General features: G+C 37.0%; 1 protein-coding gene across 3 annotated transcripts in view; it reads left to right on the top strand.

The window, feature by feature from the left end:
• PHIP (pleckstrin homology domain interacting protein) overlaps positions 1-8,307 on the top strand; it is a 108,369-nt gene extending 100,062 nt beyond the window's left edge. For 2 of the 3 annotated variants that reach the window (XM_063152879.1, XM_063152880.1), the window contains exons 39-40: positions 149-310; positions 2,108-8,307. In XM_063152879.1, coding sequence (XP_063008949.1) covers positions 149-310; positions 2,108-2,754 — 809 coding nt within the window. In that variant the 3' untranslated portion in view covers positions 2,755-8,307. The remainder of the gene's footprint in view (positions 1-148; positions 311-2,107) is intronic. The other variant, XM_063152881.1, reaches the window with a different exon arrangement.
• Positions 8,308-11,865: the final 3,558 nt, after the last annotated feature.

Raw genomic sequence — 11,865 nt, forward strand, 5'->3', positions numbered from 1 at the left:
ATGTCATTTTATCTAGGAAGCTTTCTCCCTTTTGGACCTCAGAGTCAAATTTTTTGTAGTAGAACATGACTTTCATTTTAGCCCAACAGGACTGAGTGTAGTAAAAACTACTTAAGTTGATATTTTTTTTTTCTTTTTGTCCTTCTAGTACTGGAGAATTCAACCAAACATTCCAAGAACCAGAATATTTTATCAAACCCTTCCCCATCTGATTACAGTCATAACACTAGGAATAACTCCACAAAAGAAAATCCTGAGAAAGAGAAGCAAATCAAGCGCAAAGTAAAATCTTCCACTGTTAATCCACAAGGTACCAAATTTCTCTGGAACTTCCTCCCCACGCTCAGAGTTATTGATGTAGTGACTGTAGCGTTGTACTTACGTTGTGGTAATTTGGGGAAATTAGAACACATTATGATTTAGCAGAATAGGGAAATCTAACAAAACAACTCAGTCACCATTAGTTTCCTTCTTGATGAATTAGCACGGTTTTGACCACTCTTAACACCACTTCCATGGTGTGATAACTGTTGTTTAGATGATTTTGAAATGTTAAGATCTCAATTTAAATTGGAATTATTTACTTTTCCAAATACCTTAATTTAAATTATTACAAATGTCATGTTAAAAGTTTCTAAATTCCAAAGCAGACTTCTGCATGGTCACACTTTAAATCCTGTGTATTTAATCACATAAAACTTCTGTGGGTTATATTTGGGTCAGTAACACTGCGTGTGATGACATTCTGTGCAGCAGCAAGCATAAGGATCAGAGGACCCCAGCTGTAAATTCATTCTTTCATTTTTTGGCACAGCAAAAAAACCTATGCTGTGTTTACTGCTTCTGTTTAGTATATTTGAATGACCTGCTTGGACCTAGTTCATGAAATCTCTTGAGTGAGCTTGATTGGTCTTTTGATGTCAGAATACCTTAAAATTCAAAGCTTCTGTGGAGGTCGAAATAGGATCTCCTAGTCCGAAAGCTTTCCTGTTTAAGAAGGAGCTTTGACATGTTCATAAGATGGTTTAAGTAGGTAGATCCACTAAACATCTTTTCTCTGAAAATGGGGACACAGTAGTCTGCAAATTGAGTCCCATCTAATTAATCTGCCTACTCCTTGTAGTCCTCTCCCCAAGGACTTCTTTCTTACTTATCCATGCTTCTGAAAAAGTAGCTTTTGATCTGATAAGTGAAATCATCTGTCCGTTGCTTGTAATCTTTCTCACAAGGGCCCCAGCTGTTCCCATATTGCATGGCTAAATATGCAGCTGTTACAGGATGGGATGTCAGGGATTTCTGAATGTTGCTGACATGGTCCTGTCCCCTTACATCCACTCATAGGACAGAGGACGCCTGTGCTTTTAGTGCATGATAGTGCACATTCAAACACAGCAGAAGCTGTGTGTAGGTGTTTCATGAAAGGGCTGCAGGAACTACCATGCTGGCTATGAGCCTGTTCTTGGCCATATTTTAGGCAAGGCTGCAGTGTCAGAACATCTTTCTAAGAGGTCCAGTGACGTGCCCCGCTGAGAAAATTGATTACCCCTCACGTAATGAAAACTCATACCCTGTAAAAGTCTCCAAGCAAGTACATTCTGCTGTCTGTTAGTGTGAGAAATCTGTACAAATTTGATACAAAAGATGGTACCTCAGGTTGAAAGAAAATCTTTATTTTTCCAGAGATGACTTACTGTGAAGCATTCCTGATCTTTGCACCATTCCCAATGCTTCTTGAGCAACCTTTTGCTGTTGCAGATACAAAATAGAAGTTCTGTCCACTGGTGTTGTATCATTTCAGAAAAACCCTTCAGCTCTTCCCTTCTTCCCCCCCCCACCCCCCCCCGCATTTTTCCTGGCTTTTTTTTGTTTCTTGGGGTTTTTTTCCTTGCAGCTACCATGTGCTAAATCCAACTAGAAGTTAATCCTCATTCCATTGTAGAATGAAACTCTCTGAGCTCAACTTTGGGTTTCTTAGATTTTGACAGATTGGCAATCACTGTGAATCCATTCAGATATTTTAGTAAGAGTTTTATTAAGGCAGTGTGAAAATGAATGTAAATGCAAATCTGTTTTGTGACGTGTACATTTCTGTACCATTTCTTTACAGCAGATTGCAAGAACAATGCTTTGGCATCAGGAAGCATTCAGGTGAATGGACATGGAGGACAGCCTTTGAAACCTCCAGTTAAAAGAGGTCCTGGACGGAAGCCCAAGGTGGAGAGTAATAACAGTAGCTGTGAAGTGGTGGTGCACAAGAAAAGAGGCAGGAAACCAAAAAAGCTACAAATTGTTGAACAGCAAAAGGTTGCAGAGCAGAATACAATCCAGACCACAAGGGATATACCAGAGGAAGCCTCTGTTTCTACTGCATGCAATTCTCTTTCTGAAAATAATGTGAAGGAAGACTTGTTACAAAGAAAAGGCCGAGGGGGTAGAAAGCCAAAAAGGAAGATGAAGAGCCGCCAGCCAGGCTCAGACCTCTTAGCTCCTGCAAATGTGAAAATGCAAACAAGAAGCAGGAGGAAAAAGACACACGAGCCTGTGGAGGAGGGTTCTGAAGAGCTTAAAGATTCTGAACCTCACATGAGAACTAGAAACCAGGGTAGGAGGACAGCCTTTTACAATGAAGATGACTCTGAGGAAGAGCAAAGGCAGCTATTGTTTGAAGACACCTCCTTAACTTTTGGAACTTCAAGCAGAGGCAGAGTCCGAAAGTTGACTGAAAAAGCAAAAGCTAATTTAATTGGTTGGTAATTTTTACCGAGGGTTTTACTTCAGAATGCTATGAATGAAGCAGGTACAGTTAAGGAACAGCAGAACAGACTTCTGCTTCCCTGCTGCTATTATGGGTTAGAAGAGTATGTTCTGATTTGAGGAGGAAAATTTAGCAAAATGATAAACTGAAAGAACATTCTTTGGAAGAAATATATATTTTAAACTTTTGCTATTTATTACCCTCCAAATAGGTTATACATTTCAACAGTCATTTTGTTCACAGTTGAAAATAATTGAAGCAATTTCTGACTGACGTACAGAGTTCAGAGCTACTCTGCTCAAGTAGTATGTAATATCTCTACACAATTGGAAAAAGGTAATAGAACTTTTAATTGCCACAAATTGAAAACAGAAATCTATTTTTGACCAAGCAAGGTACACTTGGATTGTAAAGTCAAGTCGCCTAGGAAGGCAGACTTTGGCAAAAGTGGCAGTAAATTCATTTGCATTTCTATTAAATAATAAAATACCAAACTTGGCTAATCTGAAAAAGTTTAATTTCAGTTGTGATGGAATGTTCAGCTGCAAAAGAAGCCTAGCACAGGCCATTGTTTATCCAAGTTCTGCCAAACATAGCAAAAATGTAATCACAAATATATATATCCACATTGGAAAAAGTTTGACTAATGTCTAATTTTTCAGACCTTGATTCTTGTATCAATCACTAATCTCTGTTTATTGTGCCAAAGACTGAGAATCAGTGCAGTGGAAAACCTTTTTTTCTGTTTGAGTGTCAGTACAGCATACCATTTGCAGTGATAAAAGCTGTGTCTTGTTTTAAATAGTAAGTTGTTAACATTGTTCTGAAATGTATCCTTTTTGGTACTTCTGGTAGAAAATAATGCACTGGTGGGGTCCTTTGACAGAGATGTTTTAGTCTAATTGTATAATTGGTTAAAGGATTCAAGGAAATTACAGGACAGGTATGGAATTATGATGTTTACTTTCTGATCCAGATTGATTGTTGTTCCTACAACTTTAGACATGCTTAAGAGGCTGAAATGACCTACAAAGAATAGTGTATGTGTATATATTAATATATACATAAACACATATGTCTAAAATATTACCCAGGTATAAATTTTTTTCAGGATTTTTTAGATAGCACTAGAATTGAAAATTGTAAATGTCATACTTTATAGTTTAATTTTAAGGGGAAGATTGGTTATTTTCAATTATTAGGGTTAAAAGGCCAAATCACTTTTTATGCAATCATGTTTTATACAGTGGTCTCATTGCACATTGTGTTTTTCTGCACTTTTTATGGTATATCACGCTGACATATGTCAATATACACCCTAAAGAAAAATTCCATTTAATGATTGTGCCTTGTATTCTATTATTTCTCGCATCCTTACTAAAATTAAGTTGTCTATTGTAAATGATAACTATATGACTTAGGGGAATGTATTGTTATATGTACTGCTCTGGAAAAGAAAAGCAGTTATTTATTTGTTTATGGTACATTTAGTTATTTTATACCTTTACAAACAAACCTTAATACCATTTTCTATCACTTAAAAAAAGTATTGTCCAGTTTCAAGGAAAAAAATACATAAGTAGTGGTATTTACTGAGATCTGGTATGGTACAAAAATGTAACCAAAATTTTCTGGTTATACTTTTTTTGTTTTTACACATCCTCTGCAATGTCTGGAAGGGAAGACATGCAGAATTAAGATCTTAAATTTGCACAGATTCTGTATATGTATTTGAGGCCTGATTCTTCACTCTTTATTTTCTTACAAAAATGGAGCCTAAAAGTTTGAAGAAAGAATATTGGTATTTTCCACCAAGAGTAATATAAATAGGCTACTGTGGGTAGCAGTTGAGTGTTCACCATACCTAGTTTTAGGTGGTTCATTTTGCTACAAAAAATGGCTGAGATATTGTCCAGATCCTCTTTGAATTGTTATGGATTTGAGTTTGGGGGCCAGGGATTAGTTTGTATTTGATTTGCTGGTGTATTTATTTGTTCTAACAAGTATTTCTTTATCATCTGATTAAAATGGAGTCACTAAACGTGGTAAGATAACAAGCTACGTTTGTACAGTTGCAATACAGCTTCACCATTCAAACATGATTGATCCTACTTGTTAATTTTGTCTAATCTCACTGATGAAGGCAATCATTTGAAAATGTGTAATTTCCTGATGTTATCTGCATTGTAATATATAAAATAGATTATATCTAAAATTCATCTTCTGTATTTACTCCGTTTGTAATAATGTTTTATACGGCATGTTTATGTATATATTTATATATCAAAAATACCTTGTGTGTAAGTTTTGGAGACTGAAATAATCTGTGTTCCCTTAACAGCAGGGAGAGAGTGTACATCTTAATTTTACAAGGGTAGAAGGCCTTACCTGCAGAACATGGGTACTGCTTCCCACCCAGTAATATCGGTGACTTTAGCCAGTAACTTTTTGATTCTTATTAGACACATTAATGTTTTTCCTTTAAAAAGAAACTGTGGATAATTTGGGTCAGTTTTTTATAGAAGCAACGCTAAACATTTATTAGAAATTAATGCCAGATTTATTTAAAATTTATATTTTCTATAATTTAATTTCACTCGGTTGCAAACTTTATTTATGAGACTTTAGTCACCATCAGACTGTATTTTGGTTGGGGAAAAATTTATTATTTGAGGTGGTTGTGAGTTACTGTATCAATACAGAAAAAGAGCTTTTGATTACAGAGTCTTAGATTTTTAAATGTGAGCAATAAAATATTGATCAGTGTTCTGAAATAATTTAAGATCTATAGTTATGCATGTTTTATAATGCCATCTCAAGTACCTAACAACTGGTTCAGAAAATGGAGTATCAAAACCTCACGTGATTGTTTTACATTTGCATTGTAAATAACATAGCTTCATGGCCACATACATGCAAATGATCTGGCAGCAATTAACTCAGTTTTATTCATTAAATTCGTTTATATTTGACATGGATATGAGGATACTGTTCTGGTACTTCTATGCTATACTGGGAAACGTTAAAATTGGTATTTGCTGCTGAGTGGTATCTGGATAACAGTGTTATCTGCCAGTGAGGAAATTACTTCTGCTTCTGTCATAAGTGTGCTCTAAATGTTTAACAGGAATCATTGTGCCTGTGCCTACATACTTAACAACTCTTTACCACTCTGTTTCTGTTGTTAGTTTGTTCTCTGGGAACTGAACTGAAATCTTACCACTGTAGCGTTCATTATTATTGTCAATATTGAACCAGAGCTCTTTGTCACTGCACAGTGACCAGGGATCCAACTTCACAGAGAAATGTCTTCCTCCAGTGATTCGACTGCTGTGATAAAGATTTACAGATGTTTATTTGTACAGTGTCCGTTTGTACCTGTGATCAGTTTGTTGATAGACTTGTGAGGTTGAGTTGGTTGAGTTAAATATTACTATGGCTTAATATCTGTAAAGCTATTAATTGATGAAGGACCCTGATGCAGCACGTATAGATATTAATATCTATTCAAAAATAAATTGTAGTGTAGAGACAGTTTATTCACTATACTGCTGTACAAATATTTTTAAGTACCAATTCTGTGCCAGAGGCTTTTGTCTTGCCAAAAAAAGGACTACATGCAACACAAAAAACAGTCTGTCTATTCAGTAATTTCAAGCTTGTTAGGATTTTTGCACCACATTTTGAAATCTTTTGCTCACATTTGTTGGATTGAGGACTAGAAGTAAATTCTTTAGTGTGTAATTTGAATTTAGGCACGTGTTAAATAGTTGATTGGTTCTATAAAAGCAATAGGCTTAACTGGATGGGACCCCTTTCACCCTGTATTTATATAGCAGATTGGAGTTGAGAGGTTTTTAAGCTCACTTTCATCAACATTCACATTTTATTTGTAGCATGTGAATCTTGCTGAGGTAATTTTAACATCACTGGTCAATTAAAATATACCCATACCACAATATTTACACTGTGTCCCGAATCCTTACCTTATTCTAAATAGTATATTTTTGTTGACAGTAGATTGTCAAAGGTTTTTCTTTTTACCTTTTTTTAACAGTGTTATAAAATCTTTAATTATAACTCTGCTACAGTGCTGTGATAGAAAAGGTAGAGGGTTTTGAAACCTCACCTAGAAACAGCAAAAGCTCATTTTCTGTTTATGACCTAAATGAAGACAAATGAACTGTGTAAAATGAGTATATATTTTCTTTTATCCCTGAAGTTCTTGTAACAGTTTGGTTTCCAAGGGGACCTAGATATTCAACTGATAAAAGGGCTGTTAGTTTTCTGCTGTAAATTACTGTATATACTTGTTTGTTCGTATGCAGAGGAAAGTGTATTACATTTCATAAATCTGGTCAAGGCTTGACAATGTGTTTCAAATAACAAATCTGGCATTGACAGCTTACGTAGCTTCTTGTTCCTGAATTGTGACTGCAGCTTGCTGACTTTCCATGATGTCTGGGGGAAATCAGCAGGTAGCTTTTAGACCAGGGCTAACCTCCAGGTGCTCTTGTGTTTCTGCTGGATTTAATGCAGGAATTCGCCACGCCACTTTTACAGTGTGTTAGAGAAGGAAACATGCCAGGAAGCCAGATTAAAAGACATCTAAAATTGCAGAAAAAGGTGATTAGCTGCTTCCCCCTCACCACCTCCCCCCGCTTTTCCCAAGGTTCTAACAGCCTCAAGGCACTCTAGAAAGAAACCTTATATGCTGCAATAAAATAAGGGTGAATAAATTTAGCTTTTAGGAGATATGTAGTGAGACAAGTAGTCATTTGGGTCCTTTTTAATGCAGATAAATACATCAGGAAATTCACTTCAATTAATACAAACAATAAATTTTAGGGAGGGAAAGTAGTACTATACTATGAATTTCAACACTGAAAGAACAAAAATGAGGTCACACAAATTAGGAGTAGAAAGAAATAGAAGTACCTGTCATGTACTGTGTGATGTACATGTACTGTTTTGTGCTTACAGCTGTGCAGGTTGGTTTGCTAATGCATTGAGACCATACAGAAGTTACATTTTTGGACCATACTAAAACTGCAGAAGTGTGGTGGACAACTGGATAATGATCATGCGTGAATTAAATTCTGTCATAATGTTTCAATATGTATAGAATGGAGCTCAACTTCAAGTAAATTACCTAGAAAGGTTAATTTTAAAACTGACAGATTTTCAGATTAAAAATTACACTTATTTTGTACAGAATTATGTAAAACACAAATCTGTTGTATGTAATGAGTAACAGTTTTGAAAACTATAATTCTTTAGCTTTATCAAGGCTTTTTTCCTTCCAGAAATCTAGATTATCATGTTATATATAACCTTAAGTATCTCACCAGGATAACAGTGCCCTTTCTTTTTGTACATATGGATTGGAAATTTCTTTACTGTTATGTGGACACTTTCTATGTTAGTTTTGATGCATAATACTTTGAATCCTTTTATACAAACTAGAATGTATGTGTAAGAATTACTGTCACTGCAATGTAGTAACTACAAACTTATTTTTAAATAAATAGAAAACATGTTTTTCTAAGCTGTCCAACAGTCTTTGCTTCTATCTGGTAATTTACTTTAATTATAACTCTGCTATGGGATGATTGGTTGTGTGTTTTTCAGAACTCCTTAAATTCAGCTCCTTGATTCCCTGTGGAATATGGAATAACTGTATCTGGTAGTATGGAATAGTGGGTACATGGGAACAGACAAAACTGGAACCAGAGCACTCTCTGACTCTGAAGAGAGATCAGAATTTGCCATTTGGTAGGGGTTTTCACTAAGCCCTGCAGTTCAAGGTGATTAATGTTTGGGTAGTAATAAGTTGAATGATGTTCCTAAAAAAAATATTAAGGCAGTAGCATCTGGCACTGAAGACACCTCGTTGAGTCCTCTTAGCTCATTTCCATGTGTGCACCAGGGCACCTGCCTCTAGCCCTGCAGGAAGCCTTCCCTGTTCAGGTGACAACTGTTTGTACCACAGCTGCGTCCAATCCATGGAAATGTCTGCTCCCAACAGCTCCAGAAGACACTAGAAACACTTAAGCAGAGAGGATCCCCTGCCTTCCTCCTGCAGATTACTGGTCTGTAGCCTAGCTGCCCTGAGTGGGTGATGCAAGCAAAAGTCAACATAGGGTGTGTTTTCACAAAACTGCAGGGTTAGTTTGTTTATATCTTCATTTTTCTGTTCAATAGATGCAAGAAAAAGGGATTGTTTAATTTCACATTATTTACTTTATCAGATGATCTTTTCCTTACGTTCCTTACCTGAAAACCCAAGGCAGTGATGGAAGAGAGCCTCACTCAGATGCAGGTACGTGTGCCTCTGGGCGACAGGAATGTGCAATGGCCACAGTGGAACGAATTGAGTTCCCTGTGACTTTCCAGACTCCATGTGAAGTCTGGCAAAAGCAAGACTTGTTTTAACAACTGAGAAAAAATCTTTGTCCCAAGCATGTGAGTTTTGCTCATTGGCACATTCTGCTTGGAGAAAATCATTTAAGAATGCTGAAAATATGACACACTTTGGTGGTGCTGTTATGTCCTGGAGGTGGTAGTTCTGTTAAATGTACATTTCCTTCCAGTATTACAGCACAACAGTAACAGTGGTGTGCTCATCCAAGCGTAAGCCACTCCAGGTCCAGGGTTTCAGTTTTGTTGCTGAGAATAGTCTTAAGCACTTAATAACATTTCCTTTGTTTTGAAAATAGCTAAAAATATTTTTCTGTGGAACTGTACAGAATCCTTAAAATACAATTGTATCCCTGTTCCCATTTCTGTGACAGGTATATTTTGGAAACCTACTGTAGTTCTTTCATTTCGTGTAGAAATCAAGACTTTGCTTTGTATTAACAGATGATGTGAAATGTTGGTACCTGACAATGCTGTTGGAGCATGTACTGATTTTAACACCAGCAGGAAATTAAACTCCAAACAAGCCACACCCCAGCCCCTGCCCCTTCCAGTAAAGGAGAGACAAAAGAGGAAAGATTATGGGAAGAGATAACAACTTACTGAAACACGAGATGATGGAATAAGATGCCCACAGTACAATGCAAAAAGAGAAGGTGTTTTACCCACAGAGAGGTATTCACCACCAGGAACAAGAACAAAGGCGGTTGTGAACATGTGGTTGTGTCCATGTGGTTTTTCCAGACAAAGGCAATAGGATGATCATTCCTGCATGCTGCCCACGTGGCAGTCAGGAAACAAAGGCAGTGCGGTGGGGTTGCTCCCAGGGCCAACATTTCCCAGCCAAAAATAATGGAAAACAGTGATAGACAACCCTCCCTGGAAGCTGAGTCATCTGAGTAGGGATTGCTCTGCCAGGCTCAATTCTGTGCATTTGCTGCTGCTTCCAATGATCCTGTGCACCAGGGCAGGGGAGGATGTCCCATTGGGATGCTGGCTTCATGCTGTCCTTGATCACTGTCCCTGCAGTGCCACACATGGGAGCCACGCCACAGCCTCGCCTCAGCACCGTGTCCCAGAAAAGTATCCCAGGATGGAGTCTGTGGGTCCTTTGCTGTCACCCTCCTGCTGAAGCAGGAGAGGCAAAAGTGGCCAACTTCCAGTAAGAGTGCCTGCCTTTTCCTGCTGAGTCCAGGTCCAGGAGATGCACTGTGTGATGCAGAATAACAACTTGGCCACACCCACACTGCTAACTCTACCCCCTCTCTAACCAGGACAGACCATAATGCTTATTAAACAAAGGGAATTGTGTGGTAGTTGAAGTTCACAATTTTGCTTTCAAAGCAAAAAGTTTTTTGTGCCAAAGCCGGTGTTCACTGCTCTAGCCATCAATATAAGCTTTGCAAAAAAATGTTTGTCACTTTTTCCAAAGATAAATGAGCAAAGTGTAATGCATTTAAAAATTAATCAATGTTGCTAGTTGAAGCAAATGTGAAAATAAAGCAAGTGCCAGCAAGCAATGGACAATGTGACTGGAATTTAAATAGCATAAAGTTGAGTTACTGTACAACAAATTATAGTGCAAAATATAATTTTTGTGGCTTTTACTACTGTTAACAGTAAACTCAAAGCCCAAAATGTCTGGTTGTTTTTCTAGCTCAGAGAAATATTGTGCTAAGAAATCTTTGCAAGAGGCTTAATTTACTTTCTGAAAGGGCTGTGAGAATTTATGAATCTTCTCTTATACTTTGAAATCTGTGTGAGTGCTGAAGGGATGACAGGGTAGAGGATTTGGGAATGATGTTCCTACTCTGGTAACAGCCATACAAACTTCCTTCATGCTTCCTTTTTTTGTCTCTGAAATGGAAAGATTTTACCTAAACTTGGTCTGTTGGCCTCTCATTTTACTTTAGCTAGATACACAAATAACAACAACAACAACAAAACAAAAACAAAAACAAAATAAACTGAAAAAGAACTCAAGAAGGAGGAAGCAAGAGGCAGGTAACCAACTCATTCAGCATCAAATTTCTGCAGAAGCCTATTCCTGGAGGTATTGACTTCAAACAATGTTAGCATTCAAGAGCCAGGCAACCTCAGCTGTTAATTTGTGTTTTGTCTCAGATCTTGAAATCCGACTTTGAACAAGAATATTCAAAATAAAATAGACAGAACTTAAAATGCGAACCTGGTTAGAATCTGATTAAAATATTAGAAAGGATTACTGTATTTGTATTCTGTAGCAGAGAAATCTAGTGGGGTTATTTTTCTGGAATTTGAGCACCTTATTCAAAACTTGAATTCTCTTAACTCTTAAAGAAGATGGAGTAAACTTCCATGAACGGCTAAGAATTGGAATACAGCTGTCAAAAGCTTTTAAAAAAGAGCTACTTAGAAGTCCTTAATCAATGATTGCCTCTCAATACACTGTCTATTTTTACCCAGCTAAAATCTCAACGTGAGAAGCTGGGTAGATGTGCAGTCTGTACTGTTGCTGTCCTTCATTGACAGCAATTAGTCTGCATGCACAAGTACGTGGGGAAAGATTAAATATCTGGAACTCAAAACATTTATGCTGTTTCATGCTTGTAAAATGTTTGAGGCTGTAAAATGTGCACCAATGTGTGCCAAACTTCTGATCAATAAAGTTTACAAGGGAAATCAGTGGTTAAGTTGTTTAGGAAAAGTTA

Source organism: Melospiza melodia, chromosome 3 (assembly GCF_035770615.1).
Source record: "Melospiza melodia melodia isolate bMelMel2 chromosome 3, bMelMel2.pri, whole genome shotgun sequence".
Lineage (NCBI taxonomy): Eukaryota > Metazoa > Chordata > Aves > Passeriformes > Passerellidae > Melospiza > Melospiza melodia.